Below are 21,021 nucleotides of genomic sequence, written 5' to 3'. Positions count from 1 at the left end.
AGCAGCAGTGATCTAATAAGCAGCGCTAGTAGCATGACACAGATTTGTAATTAACGCCCTAGTAGCATGACACAGATTTGTAATTAACGCCACTGATTGATAGTAGTGTAAAGCCTATAGTATTAACATAACATGCTCTAACATATTAGAGCATGTACTTTTTCGATTGCTATGGCCCTTTAAGTTTCTTTTTGCCATGGGGGGAAATCTATCTATCTATCTATCTATCTATCTATCTATCTATCTATCTATCTATATGTACAGTGTATATATATATATATATATATATATATATATATATATATATATATATATATATACACTGTATACATGTATATATACATAAATATACACACACACACACACAGCTTTGAAGCCCTGACACATTTGTTCAGGATGACTAGCAAGTCATGCTATTGCTTAATTGGTTCTGAAATCTCACTTAGCATTTAAAGAACACAGCCTTTTGTTAAACTCTTGTAAGTGTGAATCAAATGGACACTACAAATGTCCACAGATATGGCTGAATATTACTATTGTACTGTAGTAAACTGTTAAGAAGTAACATTTTACATTTTAGAGAGAAGGTATAGTCAGCAGCCTATATTTCTACACAAAAGGAAATGTGTAATAATGTTCCTATCATAAAGGTGGTGAGAGCCCAAAATGCATTACTCCTAGGAATTACTCTACCATTAGGAGAAGGCAAAGATTCCTAAACCCCAAGAGCTCTATAAAACCCCACCCACCTCACACATACCTCAGTCTTTACTTTGCCTCTGCTGGAGGTGGTTGAACAGTGAAAATGCGAATTTGATTCTTCAGAGGAAGGGGTTTTTAATTTGTTGAAGCCCGGTAGTTTCTTTGGGTATTAATGTTCCTTCTGTCTGCGCATTACAGGAGAAATCTGAGGATGTTTCATCAAGTGTGATTTTCTGCAGTTTCTGATGCGTTGGCTGCTCTCCCGCCTTCAAACAAGAGTAAAAGGTCAGTCCAGATTTTACCTTCTACCAGTACTTTGTGCCCGGGACCAGGGATACTGCTAAATTTTTAGATGATGAAGTGTCCTCTGGTGATGAAGAGTCTTCATCTGATGTTGAACCTGATACTTCCTCTTTTTTTGTTTAAAATTGAGCATATGCATTCTCTTTTAAAAGATGTTTTAATTACTTTAAATATTCTAAAGTTTCTGATGATAAGCCTTGTAGTCGTTAAATTCCGTTTTTAAAACTGTTGCGAAACTCTCTGATGTTTTCTCTATTTCTGCTGCTGTCTCTAACATAATTTCTAGGGAATGGTCTTAGCCAGGAAATTCTTTTAATCCTTTTGAAAGGTTTAAAAAGTTATGTCCTCTCCCTGCTGCTAATATTCAATTATGGGAAACTGTTCTTAAGGTTGATGGGGCTATTCCCACTTTGGCTAATAGTACTACTATTCTTTTGGAAAACAGAATACACAAAGAACAAAAGAAGAGCACCCCATAGTGTAGACAATATGAAGAAGCTCCTTATCTATTTAGAAAATTTTGGCAGATATACTCACAATTTCAATAGGAATGAAATATGCCCAAATTCGCCTGCTGGAATCTCACAGTGTCCCAGTTTACTAACATCTAGCACTCGAAAAGCTGCTCCTTTGGTACTCCACAGCAAAACAAAGGGCACTTCCTAGTGATGACAACTGTGGCAAAGTTTCCCACCAAGGTATAAAATGAATATTTACTCACAATGGTGTTGCACAACAATAGTATTGTGCTATTAGAGCGTACTGGGGTATCACAGTTTCCTCTACCACTAGGAGAAGGCAAAGATTCCCAAACCCCAAGAGCTCTATAAACCCCACCCACCTCACACATACCTCAGTCTTTACTTTGCCTCTGCTGGAGGTGGTTGAACAATGAAAATGCGAATTTGATTCTTCAGAGAAAGGGGTTTTCAATTTGTTGAAGCCAGTAGTTTCTTTGGGTATTAATGCTCCTTCTGTCTGCGCATTACAGGAGAAATCTGAGGATGTTTCATCAAGTGTGGCTTTTTTTTTATCAAGGCTGCAGTTTCTGATGCATTTGCTGCTCTCCCGCCTTCAAACAAGAGTAAAATGTCAGTCCAGATTTTACCTTCTACCAGTACTATGTGCCCGGGACCAGGGATACTGTTAAATCTTTAGATGATGAAGTCTCCTATGGTGATGACGAGTCTTCATCTGATGTTGAACCTGATACTTCCTCTTTTTTGTTTAAAATTGAGCATATGCATTCTATTTTAAAAGATGTTTTAATTACTTTAGGAGTTAAAGATCCTAAAGTTTCTGATGATAAGCCTTGTAGTAGTTAAATTCAGTTTTTTAAACTGTTGTGAAACTCTCTGATGTTTTCTCTATTTCTGATGCTGTCTTTGACATAATTTCTAGGGAATGGTCTTAGCCAGGAAATTATTTTAATCCTTTTGAAAGGTTTAAAAAGTTATGTCCTCTTCCCGCTGCTAATATTCAATTATGGGAAACTGTTCCTAAGGTTGAAGGGGCTATTTCCACTTTGGCTAATAGTACTACTATTCTTTTGGAAAACAGAATACACAAAGAACAAAAGAAGAGCACCCCATAGTGTAGACAATATGAACAAGCTCCTTATCTGTTTAGAAATTTTTTGCAGATATACTCACAATTTCAACAGGAATGAAATATGCCCAAATTCGCCTTCTGGAATCTCACAGTCCCAGTCCCAGTTTACTGACATCCAGCACTCGATAAGCTGCTCCTTTGGTACTCCACAGCAAAACAAAGGGTACTTCCTAGTGATGACAACTGTGGCAAAGTTTCCCACCAAGGTATAAAATGAATATTTACTCACAATAGCATTGCACAACAATAGTATTGTGCTATTAGAGCGTACTGGGGTATCACAGTTTCCCAGCTCACTGTACTTGGCAATCTCCTTGGATAAGATCTCGGCAAGTGATTGAAAAAGACTCAAATAGAAAAAGTTATATATATATAAAAGCCAAAAACGCTTTTAATTAAAAACCATAGTATAAAAATAGTGACAATATTAAAAATACCTTTGACATATGCACAAATGCAACGCATTTCTCAGCGTCTAGGCGCCAATTCCTCAGGCATCCTTTGGAAGACAGTACTTCTTTTAAAGACCCAAATGGATAAGATATTACAGTCTTTTTATAGAAGGGCCTCTTTACAAGCAGGTTATATACTAAGGCCAGCCATTTCTTTAGTGGCTGTGGCTGCTACTTTAACTTTTTGGTTATCCAGCCTTTCAGAAAAATGTTCTGGAGATTCAGAAAATCTATTGGGTTTGTTTAAGAATGCTAATTCTTTTGTTTGTGATGCTATATTTGATATTATGAAAATTAATAACAAAAGCAAGTCTTTGGCAGTCCTTTCCAGGAGAACTTTATGGCTTAAACCCTGGTCTGCTGATATGGTGCCTACATTTAGATTATTGACTTTTCAGGGAAAGAAATTGTTTGTTTCTGATTTCAATTCTATAATATCTACTGAAGGTAAAGGGGCTTTTCTTCCTCAGGACAAAATGTCTAGAGGTCAATCTAAAACTTTAAATCATTTCCGCTCCTTTCTTCAGGATAAGGAACAAAAGGTTGACTCCTCTGCTGAAAAGCAAAGTACCTCTGGCCTAGCCTGGAGGCCTCGTGCTAACTGGAACAAATCTAAGCAGGCTAAGAAATCTATCCCTACTACCAAGACTCCATGAAGGTGCAGCCCCCCATCCAGAGGTTCTGGTAGGGGGCAGGTTAGGTCTCTCAAGAGGCTTGGTTTCAGCCCGTTACAGAGCCCTGGGTTCTGAGCATAGTTTCCCAGGGTTATCGAATAGGATTCAGAACAAGGCCTCCCAGAGTGAGGTTTTTACTGTCCAATGTTCCAAGGAATATTTTAAAGGCTCAAGCTTTTTTTGCAGTCTGTCTCAGATCTGGAAGTTATGGGGGTGATTGTACCAGTACCTTTGCAGGAACAGGGGATGGGATTTTATTTAAATATCTTCATTGTACCAAAGAAGGAGGGTACATTCAGACCAGTTTTGAATCTTAAAGCTCTGAAAAAATTTGTCAGGGTTCCAGCTTTTAAAATGGAAACTATTCGGAATATTCTGCCTTTTGTTCAACAAGGTCAGTTTATGTCCACAATCGATTTTAAAGGATGCTTACATTCATGTTCCAATTCAAAAGGAACATTAGAGATTCCTTTACAAAATTCATACTTAGAGGAGAGAAGGGAAAGAGGTGATATGATAGCAACTTTCAAGTACATTAAAGGGTTTAGTAAAACTGAGGCTGTGGGTATTTTACATAAAATGGAAAATTCAAGAACAAGGGGTCATGAGATGAGCTCAAGCTAAAGGGTAGTAGATTCAGGAGTAATTTGAGGAAGCACTTCTTTACTGAAAGAGTGATTGATTTATGGAATAAACTTCCTCAAGCGGTAGTAGCAACAAACACTGTGGGGGACTTTAAAAATGCATGGGACAAGCATAAGGCTATCCTACAAACTAGATAAGTTTATACTGTTAGGTAAGGTCAGGCAGACTTGCTGGGCCTATGGCTCTTATCTGCCGTCAATATCTATGTTTCTATACTATTTTGATGTTTTTGCTTCTTCTGAGGCAGCATTTGGTTGAAAGGTGCTTCAGGCAGTTGTCTCAGTTTGATTTTTTGCCTGTTCAATTTATTTTTTAAAGTGCATTAAAAAAAAAATCTTTATTGGGGTTGTGGATTTCATTTCACAGTTAAAGAAAGATGTTTTTTAAATCCCTCTCTTTCCGTTATTACTTGTGGACTCCACGGCTTGGGTAATAGTTCCCAAGAGTAATGGATCATGGACTCCCACCACCTTTATGAAAGAAAATATAATTCATGCTTAACTGATAAATTCATTTATTTCTTGGTGGTGAGACCCCAACCTATGTTTCTTTTAGGTTTTATTTCTCCCCTGCTCCTTTTATGCCTCTTATTCCATTTTCTTACCTTACTTTGCATGGCTATGCATTAGACTGAGGTATGTGTGTGGTGGGAGTGGTTTTATAGGGCTCTCTGAGTTTGGGAATCTTAGCCTCCTCCTAGTGGTAGAAAAGAGTAATCCGAGGAGTAATGGATCGTGGACTCTCACCACCATGAAATAAATTAATTTATCAGGTAAGCATAAATTATGTTTTTAAGGTCTGCAAACCTTTAAAAGGATATGACCCCCCCCCCAAAAAAAAAAAAAAATGTGATTCAGACAGAGCATTTCATTTTAAAAAAAAAAAGTTTCTAATTTACTTCTATTATCAAATTTGCTTTGTTTCTATGATATTCTGTGTTGAAAAGGTACCTAGGTAGGCATATGGAGCACTACATGGAAGAAAACAGTGCTGCCATTTAGTGCTCTTGAAAATAGATAAATCTTTTGGTACACTACTGCCATATATTGCTCCAGAAATTGGCCGGCTCCTAAGCATACATCACTGCTTTTTAACAAAAGATACAAAAAAGAACAAAGAAAAATGAATAATACTAGTTAATTAGAACGTTTAAAATTGCATGTTCTATCTAAATCATACAAGAAAAAAAAAATGAGTTTCATATCTCTTTAATACTACTTACTAAAATTGAACATGTCCATAAATTATCCAGCATTTACAGGTAAGACTATATTAAAGCTCATCATAAGTTTAAATTAATATGTAAGATAATCATTACTACAACATTTTAATTGCAATTATGATTGGATAAGTGCAGTAATCATTACTACAAAATCCAAATTGAAATCATGAATGGATAATAAGTGAAATATTGTTACATGCCTCATAACGCTGAAGAAAATTCTTGGCTCTATTCTTTCATAACTAGTAATATAGTTGATAATGAGTTTTTTTAATGGAATGTATGATAGTTGTAAAAAGAATGTTAACAAAATCAGTGGTTACTTGTACTAAAAAAAGTATTAATTATAAATAAGGCAAAGGAAGTAGCAATGAAAATGTCATTCTATTAACAAGAATTAATTTGTAGTATAGCTGTAACAAAACTCTATGCAAAGAACGTTTACAGATAAATCATTTATGTTTTTTTTATAAATTATTAGTTACCTGAAACAATTTTACGATATGTTGTGTGTCTGGCAAAACACTTCAAAAATATTGATAAATGGTCTTAAAGTAGAAAAACATAAGAGATAATAATGCACACACTGATCTGCTGTAATACAGTTTTACCAGCATTTAACATTTGTAAGTGTGTGACAATTTCCATAGTGTAAAATAAACAAATAAATTGTGGAATAAAAAGCTAAAAACTACCATGTATGCTATTTATAATCATAAAATGTTGATGTTAGCTAGACAATACAGCCAGATTTTATATAGAAGAAGAGCAGATTGGAAAGAAGATTAATTTAAAGCCAATTAAGTACTATAAACATGCAGTTACTATTTTAGGATAAGTACAGTAATTATTAGTTTGTATAGAATTGTGAAGGAGTCAAGATGGTATTATTGTACTCAAATTCCTAAGTTGGCAGTAAATTAAAGGTTAATTAATGTAAAATACAGAAGAATAGTGTATTTTAAATAAAAAGCAAAGAATAAAAATAATTGCAATGCACATACATAAGGGGTAAATACATTGCACACTGTAATAAAATAAATAAAACCCAAGGCATTACTTGAGCACTGCCTTTAGTCAAACCTCTAGATATTTATAGGTACTTATTAAACTAAAGTGTTTAGTGTAATAGCATCCACTAGACTGCAAGTCAATCACTGAGCAAATGCAACAAAGAAATGAATAGTCCATGGACAGGTGTTATATAGGGGTCATAATAATACTAAATTAATTAATTTATATCCAAAAACATCTAACACTTAAAGGGATATGAAACCCATTTTTTGTTCTTTAATTCAGACAGAACATGCAATTGTTAACAACTTTCTAATTTACTTCTAATATCACATTTTCTTTGTTATTTTTGTATCTTTTGTTAAAAGCACAGACATAATTCCAGAAGTGTGCACGTCTGGAGTACTATATATAGGGTTGCCACCTTGGCCATGTTTTCCTTGACACTTATGAGTTACACATGCTGCAGGGTGAGCAGAGGGAAATATGCATTGTGCTGCTGGACAGCACATATATAATGACCCTGGACAACACTATTCATGTTGCTCCCTGCACACCCTGCAACATGTGTAACTCATAAGTGTCCAGGAAAACATGGCCGAGGTGGCAACCCTAACTGTTTTCTATTTGTAAGTGCACTTACATCTCTTCAACTAAGAATACCATGAGAACAAATAAAATTTCATAATTTTAGTACATGCTCTGTCTGAATTGCAAAATGCATTTTTGTGTGTTTCATATCCCTTTAACATGCAAAAAAAAATTGTACATTATTTGTACAAGTAGTCAGCAGAGAGTAATTGCTATCAGGACAATTTTAATCACAGTCAGTATATAGTAAGGACTTTAATTTAATTTCATTTAAAGGGACAGCAAAGTAAAAAAAAAAATATTTCATGATTTAAATAGGGTATGCAATTTTAAACAACTTTCCAATTTACTTTTATTACCAATTTTGCTTTGTTCTCTTGGTATTCTTAGTTGAAAGCTAAATCTAGGAGGTTCATGTGCTAATTTCTTAGACCTTAAAGACTGCCTCTTATTTAAAAGCATTTTGACAGTTTTTCATCACTAGAGTGCGTTAGTTCATGTGTTTCATATAGATAACATTGAGCTCAGGCATGTGAAGCTCCTAGGAGCCAGCACTGATTGGCTAAAAATGCAAGTCTGTCAAAAGAACTGAAATAAAGGGGCAGTTTGCAGAGGCATAGATACAAGGTAATCACATAGGTAAAAAGTATATTATTAGAACTGTGTTGGTCATGCAAAATTGGGGAATGGGTAATAAAGGGATTATCTATCTTTTTAAACAACAAAAATTCTGGTGTTTACTGTCCCTTTAATTTAAATTTATACTTGCATGTTTCAGAAATGTAGTTTTAAGGCACTTTTAAATTAACTTCTGTTTTTAAATGTAATTTGTTCTCTTGGGTATCAGTCGTTGAAAAAGAATATGTGCATATCCTACAATAGTGGGAGCTACCTGGTGATTGGTACCTTCACACATTTATCTCTTGTGATTGGCTTACTAGATGTGTTCAGCGTGTTCCTAGTAGTGCATTGCTGCTCCTTCAACAAAGGATATCAAGAGAATGGAGCAAATTTGATAACAGAAGAAAATAGGAACGTTTAAAATTGTATGTTCTAGCTAAATCCTGAAAGAAAATATTTGTGTTTCACATCCCTTTAGCAATCCTAATGCATAATAAAATCTTTCGGAGTCAATAAGGAATGGAACTTTTCAGAATAGTCTCTAACAGCAGGCATTTTAGCTATTCAGTGTAATATCACTCTAGAGGGATCTATGGTTTTCAAAGTAAGCCCTCCCTCTATATAAGCAGATTATTAACCCTTTAATGCAAACTCTCTGTTAACAGGTAGTTAAATAATGTTCTCTCTCACAATCAGCAGGTAGTGAGAACTTTTGTGAAATATATCACTTAATTAGGAGGAAGTTATTCCTTTCAGTGCAATCTTTACCAATTTGAAGTAGGTCTGAAAATAAATAAAACACTGTCTGGTCAAACACATTTGCCACATTTTCAAAACTATGAAATAAAAACTATATATGAAATACAGTAATTAGTGTTCACTGGGACCTATATACGAAAGGTATTTAAAGGGTAACTGCAGAATGCCACTGATAAGCTGTTTAGACTATATCTTTCAAAGAAGCATCATTTAGCACTCAGTAATTATGAATAATTAATCCAGATTACAACCATACAACCATAGAAAGAGCTAGCCAAATAATACAAAACGTGTTTAGAATGCCAGTCTAAGGGTTCATTTGGCACACAGAAGCGGATGGGATATAAATCGAACAGAAATTCTGTAGATAAAGACAAACAGTATAGTATTTTATCATTTTAATGTATTATGACTGAGTAAAATCATGTTATCTCTGAAAAACTACAAGTCTGACATATATACCAAATTGTAACCCACAAATGGGCAGATTCTAAAACATTTGCTGGTCTAACACTCGCAGGGGAAGCCCTCATGAATTCTATTAAAAAAAAGGGCTGCCCCAGCGAGTGGTGAGATGTTTCCCATAGAAAGAATAAGAGCTCTCTGTTATGTAAAAGTCCCCAATGGAGAACGAAGTACAGAGGGAGACCCCGTGTATGTTTAAACTTTGATATGACTCCTAATACAAAATATGCTGTTTTCAGCGCATTGTACCTTAAATTCACAGTTATTTTCATATGCATAGGTTTTACTTTCAGAGTAATTAGATTTTTGAGTATTTTGAAAACTCACCACCTTTTCATTTGCGAGAAATAAACTGTGAGATCTGTAGGGCAGAAATGCTTACAGAATTATGCTGGGATTTGAGAGACAATTTCATATATGCCCATAGAATGCCCATGTTCAACTAATTTTACTGGGAAAAAAAAATTCTCTTTGTATTGTGCACTTTAAGTACGGATTTCTATGTGATTTATTGTATACCCAGAATGCGTAAATTATAATTTACCCTGTGCATATTTAATGTGATTTATTTCTGTGTAATCCACATACAAATTTTTATTTTTTTAATAAAATACGATTTTTGGTGAAAAATGTTGTTACATTTTTCGATGCACTTTAACAATACAATTTTTTTCCTGAGTATTTTGTGTGAATGGTTCAATTCTTTGTTTTGTATGATTTTTAAATTACGATTTTCATTGAGCTCTTTTGCAATGTTTGCATCTCCTTCCCATTCAAAAATGCAGTATTCGCCCCATAGCGAGACACCCTGTTTTCATGGTACAACATGGCTTTAGATCATTCCACCAGTTAAATAGAAGGATTGGCGAGCATTCTTATAAAATCTCACCAGACCAGATAGCTTTTTAGATGCGGGCCTTTAGAGCTGCGTTACAGCTCTGCACAGTCTGCACACCATTTCACTTATAGGGTTTCTTTTCCCAAATTATATTTCACTATATTTTCATCTTTTGAGAGGAAATTTGCATAGAAAAATAAGGGAGGACTCCATGAGAAATTAATTATCTTGGACAGATTGATTTCTACTCACATGCTGGCTTTACCTAAACTCACTCGCTTTCTTTAGTATTGAAACCCTCTTATGCATCTTTGTAGAGCTTTAATGAAAAATAACAGAAATACTTGTACAGAGTTTACAAGTGGATTTAACAGGTTACGATTAGCAAAATTGCTATGTAAAATAACAAGAACAAGGTTATCTTAAGTGATAGACCAACTGATTCATGTCCCCTGAAATTCACTTTTTTTACCAGATATCAGATATTAACCAGAAATTTATTAAACTTTCAAGGATATGCATGTTTCAAGTTGTTGACGTACCAGGTTTCTAATGAATGTGTTGTGAAGGGTTAAGGAAACATAAAAGACAATAAGCAGCCCTGAAGAAGAGGAAAATAAGGGATATTTTAATAGAATTTCACTTATTTAACCAAAATTTCACTATTTATTTTATGTGCATTGCTCTTCTAAATAGACTGGAAGAGATACCCTACTATTATCTAGATCTTCCCTAAATTTCTTGGGAGTCTTTACTTCCTTATTCCTATTTCCTCTTAACTCATTTTACTTTTAAGCTATCAATAAAATGTAACTGTCTGATTTTCTCATGTAAAACTTTTGTTTTTATCCTCTTTTCTTTAGATATTGTTTGGCTGATTTTCCATATTTCATCCACTGGGCTGGTTAGAGTATGCATAGGCACCTGTGCATGGCTGCCTGCAACAAGGTGTTTACTACATGCAAGCTTTTGCTAGATTGTATAAGGCACCAGGTATTCTCTTGTAGTTTTTATGTGTCTGGTTAAGTTTTAGCTTCTAGTTTCTTTTATCTGAGGCAAGACTGGATGTACAATGGCTATATGAACATTCTAATTCAACCAAGAGATGATATAGAAGTATTTCACAGGAGAGCAGAATAGCATTTTATATTTTTGCAAAATGATAAAATGAACGTTTTTAAAACAGTGTGTATTTAGGATTATGTGTTCATGGTGCATAAATTTATAGGCTTTCTTGGCAAATGCTAATTCCCGATAACCACAAGCTTGCAGACTATTCTTATTCTGAATCAAGTCCAGCTGCTATGGAGCTGATTTTAAAAAGGAACTAAATAAATAGATGGTGACTTTTACTTCATGAAATAAAACACAAAGCTCTTTGAAAATAATATGTTTTGATTAATCAGTGGGTTTTCAAGGCTATAATATTCTGGAAGTTTCACCAACACATAGGCAAAATCCATTACGTTTCAAGTTGGCTCCCTAACAAATTTCATCTATCTCCCTATTTTCTTTCAGATTTGCTGTAAATAAAAGTAATGAGAAGAGGAACCAGAGAGGTATTGCAATATACTGCATAGTTCATCACCTTTGTTTTTATGTTCTGGATGAAGATAGGTCAGTCATTTATAATTCTGAAAAGCATCAACTCTTTCATTGCAAGGAGGTCTTGTTTGATTGTGTAGACTTCAAGGTTGCCCCTCTGACCATCCCTATTTACTTGCATTTTAGTAAAAGTAATAATGACTTAGCTTACATGCTTTGCATTTGGTCTTAGTTCTGCCTCACAGTGCTTTAAAAATGTCCTCAAGACTTTGGTGCAGCTCTCTGGTCAAGAGAATCTTGGTTGGTCATCTACTTTTTTATTCAGATGACTGGAAGCTTCTGAACCAAAAAACACAGAAAGGTCAGATAAGGGAGGACTCTATAGGAACTATATTATTTTGGATATATTTATATTTCCCTTCTTTTTACAGCTTACTCTGAACCCACAAGCTTTCCTTAGTATTACATTCAAGCCCTCTAATGCTGCTAGGCAGAAATACCTGTACTGAGTTTGCAAGAGGATATTTTGGGTTAGGTTGTACTTTATGTACAGTCATTAGTGAACAAAGTCAATGGACCTGATTATGCAAAGCTCTCTGGGCTTGTGACATTCTATAAGAACCCTCTCCAGTGCTTTAAAGCCCATGTTCTAATTCTTTAAAGGCAGTTTTTACCTTGAGAACAGTGTGTCTCACAAAAGAGTGTTCCCTGCTTTTAAGTTTGTGAAGGTGATGTATATAATACAATAGGACTCACAAAAAAAAAGGAATTTAAAAATCATATAAAGCAAATTAATTACTTGTTGAAATAAAATTATGCAGTTAAGAAATGTATTCTTCAATATCATTAAAATTCGGAATGGAATTGTTCTTCAAAAATCGTATTTTATGGAAAAATTTAAATTGTGCAAGAAAGAAACAATTTATGATGCACAGTAGAAACTGTAACATAACTGCACTGCACTTACAAAAAAAAAAATGAAATTCGTATTTATATAAAGAAATTAAAAACATATTATTTTCCTTATTGTATATGAGCTTCCCTGTCTCTTCTAGTGGGCTGAACAACGGCATTTAAAGGGACAGTATACACCAATTTTCATATAACTGCATGTAATATACACTACTATAAAGAATAAGATGCACAGATACTGATATAAAAATCCAGCATAAAACAGTTTACAAACTTACTTAGAAGCTCTCAGTTCAGCTCTGTTGAAAAGGTAGCTTGAAAGCCCACTGCAAGTGGGAAATAAGACACTCCCCCTCCCCCTTCTTTTGCATATGAAAAGACCCTTTACACAAACAGGAGCAAGCTGGAGGAGGTTTCTGTCGGTATTCTCCTAAAACTTTGGGGCTTGGTTAGGAGTCTGAAAATCAGAGCAATGTTATTTAAAAATAAGCAAAACTATACATTAAAAAAAAAAAAAAAAAACACTTTATGGGCTTTATAAATAGATCATCTACAAAACATTTATGCAAAGAAAAAATGAGTGTATAATGTCCCTTTAATTGGTGAAATTTCTGCTCCAGATCTGGTGTATTCTGTAAACATGTTACCCCTGTAGATCTTGCTGTTTTTCTTACAAACTAAAAGGTGGCGAGATTGTGTTAAAATACACAAAACACTTATTACTCTAATATAAAAGCACATGCATACAAAAATAGAGGTGATTGAAAGATACTATATACTGAAAGCAGAGTAATCTGACTAGTATTGGCTGCATGCCCCATTACTTTCTGTGAGAGACATTTGTGTAGTAGATATAAATTCACGAATAGTAATTCACTGATTTCCCATGTTATTTTCAAATTAAAAAGGTGAATATAATCTAATTTTGAGGATCTTTCTTTAGCATCTTTAACATACACATGAGCAAGATGTTATACTGATTTTAGAAGGAATCATCTATCAAGTATATATTGATTTGGTAGGATTTAAGCAATAGCTATGGATACACCTCAGTGCTGTTAAAGATTAGTGTCCCTGTCACAGAGCAGATCTTCACAAATTATTGATCCCTTATGGGATTAAACATCAGTCTGTCATATATCATTATGTCTGTATCACTTTGTTTTGCATAATTTCACATTGGTATCGCTTTGTAGTCCTTTACTTTAACTCCCACCATGCTATAAGAATTATATCACTTCAGGGAATGATTATCAAAACTTCATTGGGCCAGGGCTGTTATTGTGTGTTGCAAGATATCTCCTATAAAAAGTAATGAAGCTTGCTGAAAAAAGAAACTGCACTGAGGGGTAGAAGTTATCATGTGGCAGGGGGTACACTTTAATTTTTTAAAAAAATAAAAATAAATGCTGTAGCCAGTACAAATCAGATTATTCTGCCTTCATAATGCAGGGCAGTGTTTATCATCCTTGCAGGTGGACATGTTCAGAAGTTGCTACCGCTGTAGCTACTTGAAATGTTGCATTGTACAATGAAATCTAACATTGCACAAGAGGTTTCTTGTGCAATGTCGCTCCATGCTCCAGTGTAATCAGTTGCGCTAGAGCAGGGCAGTTCAAATAACCCAAAACGAGCGAGTGATTATGACAACCTGCTACACATAGCCCAAAAAGCTGAGACTGTGGCTTCATGAATCTACCCTATAGTATCTTACAATTGCCTCTATTTTCATATGAATGCTTTTTTTTCAATGAGGGTAATAAGTGTTTTGTGTATTTTGACACAATCTCACGCAACCTTTCAGTGAGAAAATGTTTAGGGAATACGCTAGACCTGTAGGAGAATTCTCTGCTATGCCCATGGAACATCCTTGTTAAGCCCACTATCAGAAATGGGGAAACTCATTTTACAATTAGGAAAATAATATGCTTTGAATTTTTTATGATAAATGATAAGTGGGCATTGGTTGTATATTACAGATAAGTTGCTATTCATTAATAAATAATAAAATATTCCTGCAAAATTGAGTGGATTAGGTGATGACCATCTGACACCTGAAGGGAGAGAAAAGTTTGTTACCCTTAATTTTGTGGTGTAGCATAAGGGACATAAAGCTGTTATAAGAAATGTTCTAATCATTTGGGATATTTTTTCAGTTTACTACTACTTGTGTATACTTACATGTTGTATTCATGTAAATGGTTTAAAGACATAGTTAAAGTTAGCTTTACTGAATTTAAAACTGACTTTAACTATGTGGTTGATTACAAAGAGACTAAAAAAATCTATTGTGGTGATAAAGTGTCTGTAATACCGACACCTTCCCTGAAGGGTCTGTCAATCACACAGAACAAATGTGTTCGGGGTTATTCCTATCAGATATTGTGTAAAGTGTAAGAAGCAGCATTCACCCTGTAGACCGGCAAGGGTTTAAAAGAAGCATATACTGCTTAGTAAATAGAGCACAATGTTTCCTTAACACATCTCATGTCTGCTAATAACTTGTACGTTAAACACAACCAGTAAATTATCTACCTGATCACAGTATAAAGTACCATTCCTAGGGGAAGCTTGTCAATAAACAAGAGAGAATCCTTATAAATAGACTATCAGAGAACATGAATCTTGTCACACTATCTGGATCACAAGAAAATGAAACTATTTGAATGTCATGAACTGACAGGCCCTGAAGCATAACTATTATATCAGAACATTATCCTAGAATACTAGAATCTACAGCTATATTAAAATATAGAAACCAGAAGGAAGGAACTAGACTGGAGTGGTCAGTGACCACACTGTAGGCCTTAGAGGAAGGGTTGCTAGGTAGAAGGGTAGCCAAGGGGAGGTGTTAGGGAGTGGATAAATAGAGGTGAGCAGCAGAAGCTGTTAGTCATTTTAGCTAAGCAGGAAAAATCTCCCTCCCTCCCTCGGTATTGAAAATGAGGTAGTCACAGCTGTGGCGGGTGGTGGCCTTATGAGGCGAGTTCAAGACCATGTGGTACCTCCCCTGAAGAGGGGGGGGAGTTTAGAGATTCGGGGCGTGCCTGGCCATAGCCAGTGGAAGGCACCTGTAGCTATCTGGGGGGCGGCACCCTATGATATTTATATTGGTTAAGATGGTTTAATAGTTATTGTCTAAAATGATATATCAATAAATGCGGGCTGCGGCCTTTTCACCCCATAGTTAACTGGTCGTATCAGTTATTGAGTGAAAGGAATGTGCCGAGTGTGTGGGTCACAATAAAACAATAATAATACAAATGTGTCCTGGTTTAAGCAATGTGTTATACATTTTAGTAAGGTTGTACAATTTACATTAAGTGGGCGCACAACCACATGTTTTGTTATTGAGCTGATTTACCAAAGCAGATATTTGTATACAAATCTTGGTGAATCATCTCTATATGGTAAAATGAGAAAAGGGAAAATGTATCACAGTGTGGAGTTCTCTGAATGTTTAGTAACCCTGAGTCACCTGGTAAAAGGTACCAGTCCAATAAAAATTGGTGAGATACCAGCCTTGAGTAACCTCTATGCCCATATAGTTGTGTATTTTCAACAGTGGCAACTCCTTCTTTTGCAACTCAATTTAATTACAAATGTTTAAATATAGTACAAGTACATGAGGCTGTGACATGACCTCTTTATGCAAAATAGTTTAAGAAATAAAACTTATTAAAATACTACATGGCCTTAATAAGAACAGCTGAGATAAAAGAGAAAGGTGACATGATAGACACCTTTAAAGTATATAAAATATGAAACCCAAAGGTTTTTCATTATACGTTTCAGATAGAACATACAACTTTAAAATTTCTAATTTGCTTTGTTCTGTCAGTATCCATTGCTGAAGGAGCAGTCTGTATTGCACTACTAGGAGCTAACTTAATACATTGGTCAAGAAAATGACAAAAGACATATAAGTGCAGCCACCAATCTGCAGCTAGTTCACAGTCCTAAGCCTACCTAGGTGTGCTTTTCAACAAAGGGTAGCAAGAGAATGAAGCAAATTAGATAATAGAAGTAAATTATAAAGTTGTTTAAAATTACATGCTCTGTCGAAATCATGAAATAAAAATATTAGCTTTTTTATACTTTAACCACTTCGCTACTGGGAATTTCAGAGAAAAACTTGCCCAAAATACTGGAGAATTTTAGCAGTTTTGCTATCACTCCATTTAAACAGAGATATTTACTTATGCAAACTACATATATCTTTTTAAGTAGACAATCCAAGTTTTTGATCTAGGCCCATTTTTGTATATTAATGCCAACATTTTGCTGCTAATTGTGACCATAAAAATAAATAATGCTTGTGCAGTCATAACACAAATTGTTGTAAAAGCTTCTCTATGATTTTTTTTTGTTCAGCAAGAGCAGACATGCATTGCTTTGCCATTGTGTTTTGGTAATTAAAAGGCCGCTATTTGCATCTGCTCACCATACTTCTGAAATTACAAGCAGTGAAGGGGTTAATAAGTTAGCTGGTAAAGGTAAAAGTATTACAATGTAGGGATTGCCCTCCCACCTGATACCTCTCTAATCCCTCTGAAACAGCTGTTTCTCCACCTCACCGCCATTTTAAGTATTGGCATATTGGTATTAAGCGCTATTTTTAAAATTATTTGCAGTATTATTATTTTTTTCTGCAGTGTAGAAATCCCTCCTTAACCCTACCACCTCCCTGATCCCTCCCAAACAGCTCACTAACCCTCTCCTATACTGCTAGTGGCAGCCATCTTTGCTACTGGCAGCTGTCTGCCAGTACCCAGTTTTTATTACTTGTTTATTTATTTTTTAATGTTTTTATTCCTGTAGTGTAGGGGTACCCCCCACCTTCACACTCATCACAATGGTTATATAGGGACTCCCACCCTGATTCCCTCTTTTTCTGTAGTATAGTGACCCATCCCTCCCTCTCTATTGAAAATTAATTTTCTGTAGTGCAGGGTCCCGCTTGGAAATCTGAAGGTAAGAAATATTATTAACAATAAAATGTAAAAGAAGATATAAAATGGATGTTGGTTGGGGAACTAGCAGCACATAGTGTAGCACAAAATCTAAATACATATGAGCTAAGCAAGCATGATTCCATACATTCCATCTCCCCAGACCATTCAAGATGAAAACCCATACTAGGCTGATAAGGATGAAATAGATTAAAGGGACATGAAACCCAAACTTTTTTATTTCATGATTTAATTAGAGCATTCTAATTTTCCAATTTACTTCTATTTTAAATTTGTATTCATTCTTTTGGTATCCTTTGTTAAAGGAGCTGCAATGCACTATTTGGAGCTAGCTAAACACATCAGTAAGATGATAAAAGAAAACAAGAGGCAACATTTGGAAAGTTTGTTCCAGAAAATCGAGGAAATTTGTTTCCCAGAATGTTCATTAGCTGCACTATTTGTTTATTGTTAAACATTTACATTCGTTTTTGTCAAACAAATGTAAATGTTTTGAAGTTACAGGTGAAAAGTTCACTTGTAGCTACAAATACTTACCTTAACGAGCTCTGGAGACCATGCTAACCTGTTCTGCTTCTTGCCAGAGCCCTGGCACAGCACTAACAGGAGGCTTAACGCTCTTGGTTCCCAGGACCTGCACTAAAGTTAGCGCTAAGCCTCCTTTTAGCTCAGCGGGATTCTGGCAAGAAGAGGATCGGTTTGGCGTGCACTTCAGTGCGTTAATGTAAGTATTTAACCCTTAATAAAAATTAAAGGAAACCAATGAATACTGACAAATTTCATCAGTATTTTTCGTTTTCTTTAATTTCTTTAACTTTATATATGGCATAATATGAAAAATGATCCATGTAAATAGTTCTTGTAATTTTCTATTATTGGCATGAATGGAATGATACTTTGGTAGTGCAAGTGTGATACCCATTTTTTCCCATTACAGTTCACGAGAAAAGCAAAATATTTAAACTGTAAAATGGGAAATATGCAGCAAAAACACGGTACGCCTCCAAGAAGGCATAAAATGATAGGAACCTTATGCATTTTGTAGCCTTTCCATGGTGTATATACATTCACTGAGACAAGAGTGGCCAAGAGGAGGTTTACACTAAGTGCCTACCTTTGTTATAAGTTTCAGGCTGTCTATATATAACTAGTATAGATAGTGCAAGAGATTTCTTTATGGAAGCGAATATATATGCACCATGACAACTGATTTAGACCAAAAATGCACAAAGTAGAAACAAATAAATAACCAACCTTGGCGAAATATCGCATCCTTGCTGCATAAAGGCACCAAGGGAAAACCAGAGACTATTAAATATCCCAAACTCATTAGCTGAATCGTTACTTTGTGTTTCTCTTCCATCTTCAAATTCCTCAGTGTGCCATTCGTATGGACTAAATCTGCTGACCAGGAATAAAACTACACTGACCCCAATATAAGCAAACACAATGCACATCCAGATCTCATAAGCTAAAGGATCAAGAAAGGAAAACACTCCTGGCTTTGACTTCTGAGGCTTCTTGATCATGATAGATATTCCAAGACTCATAAATGGTTTTGAGAAGTCAATCACTTCTTCTCGCACCAGTGTAATAGTTAATGGAGCAATTGCAATATCGGCTTTCTGGAAAAGAGAAGAAAAAAAATATATATAAGGTTATTATAAGGTTATTATTTTTAACAAGTCAGAAAATCTGATAGAATATATATATAAATATATAATATTTTATATTATATTATATATATAATACAATATATATAAATGTATTTATGAGATATTTGATGTATATATTAAATACCAAAAAAAACATATATAATTTTGCAAAATTAAGTTGGTTAATGCTGGAAAAAGTATAGTTACAATAAGTAATAAAATTAGATTTTTTTAATTCATTGAACATAACAGTATTTTTTTAAGACTCAATTAGGTATATACATGGAGCAGTAAAAACCTAAGATAATGTTCTATAATAATTAAAACAATTATACTGACATTTAGAATGTACAAGGCATAGACTAATAAATAAGTAATTGCTAAAACACAAATGCATAAAAAATCCAATGGTTAAAGTATACGAGCATTGCAGTATAGTGTCATCATAATTTATTGTACATTTTCACTGTAGTATAGTAATCAAAAATAGTTTTGCCAATTTGATCCACAAACTTGCATTGAATTTGTGCACTAAGGGTATGTATTCCTTAAGAGAAAAAAAATGTTGAATTATTTCAATATAACATAATTTATAGAGCATTCTACATTATTATAGTTCAGCAAGTTCCTATGAAGAATTATGCATACTTGGTGCTCATTGTAAGGATGTCAACAAATTGGCAAACTCACCATTTGTTTCAATACAGACAATGCTCAGGGGTGTGTAGTATGCTTTTCACAGACTGCTTAGAGGATGCACATTGCAGCCTTAAATCTTCAGAACTGGGAGCTGATGAAGCATTGACTTGGATATACTTCATTAGTATGCCCTACTTAAACTTGATAAGATAGATTATGATGACAGTTGTGCCTTAAAATTCATGAAAAAAACAAACAAATTCTCTCACATTTCTCATCATATAATAAATGCTTAAAATGTATTTGTCTCATGTAAGACATTTATGACAACCTTATTTTATTTTCTTCTTGAGATTAAAAAAATATGGCAAGAAGATAAATATTTCCCTAACAATTGTGTATTTACCAATAGTCAATAAATTTATTATTTTCCATAATTATTTGGGACACACATTTTCCTCATAACCCACAAATGGTCAAAGAGAGTAATCACATACTATGGGCTCACTTTCACTGAGCCGTAAAAAATGAAGCCATAGGCTACCGAAGTGGCCGACAGCTAAAAGTAGTTTATGACTCCATTTTAGTACCAGGTTTCTATTGAAATATTTTCTGCATTACGTGCAGTCGCTCTTTTCGTGTAGGTGTAAGTTAATGTGTTAATGCTTCAATCCGATGTCGGATTTCTTGAAAATCAATTAGTTGCTATGGTAACCTAACCATACACTATAAAATTTACGTTTAGCATCTGCGCTTCTAATCTGTGATCACCTCTAAAAAGAAAAGAAAAAAATATTAATTTATAATACTATTTTTTTTTTATTATATTTTCCACTTTATTAATATATGTAATATGTATTGCTGCCTACGGAATAGGTCCAGTTTGAATTTTGTAGATATGTGCTTGCATATATTTTTATATGTAAATACATAATGAACGTAAGTGCAACTATTCCTATACATGAAACAACAATAAATACTAAATATTTAAGTTTTTTTCTACATTGAAACACTTGCATTGTTTGCAAGATTTAAAATTTCAATGGGAAATAGGTCTCAAAAAGCTCCTTTTTCCTCTTTTACACCTAGTTGAGCTGGGTGTAATTTTTTTTAATGTATCGATAGCCTCTGACAGTGTATTAACTGTTTGCGCTTTCATTGGAAACCTGGTGTAAATTAGCGCTTAACGGCTTCTAATACTTTCTATGGGACGCAAAATTATTTTCATCAGCCAGATGCCGCCTACCGATATTGAGCTATAATGCGCCATTAGAAGCAGTCAATAAAAAAAATCGCTTCCGACAGCAAATTTATCGGATTGTGACCTTGTGCAAACCTAATTACGGCTCAATGGAAATGAGCCCTATGTATCCATAAGCAATTTATTATCATGTAATTAG

At 34.5% G+C, this 21,021-nt stretch overlaps 1 protein-coding gene across 1 annotated transcript in view; it reads right to left on the bottom strand.

The window, feature by feature from the left end:
• GRIA2 (glutamate ionotropic receptor AMPA type subunit 2) overlaps positions 1–21,021 on the bottom strand; it is a 380,491-nt gene that overhangs the window by 69,201 nt on the left and 290,269 nt on the right. Inside the window, exon 11 of the mRNA XM_053703773.1 lies at positions 18,582–18,952. Coding sequence (XP_053559748.1) covers positions 18,582–18,952 — 371 coding nt within the window. The remainder of the gene's footprint in view (positions 1–18,581; positions 18,953–21,021) is intronic.

This window comes from Bombina bombina, chromosome 2 (assembly GCF_027579735.1).
Source record: "Bombina bombina isolate aBomBom1 chromosome 2, aBomBom1.pri, whole genome shotgun sequence".
NCBI lineage: Eukaryota > Metazoa > Chordata > Amphibia > Anura > Bombinatoridae > Bombina > Bombina bombina.
This window is presented reverse-complemented; position numbering and strand designations above follow the sequence as displayed.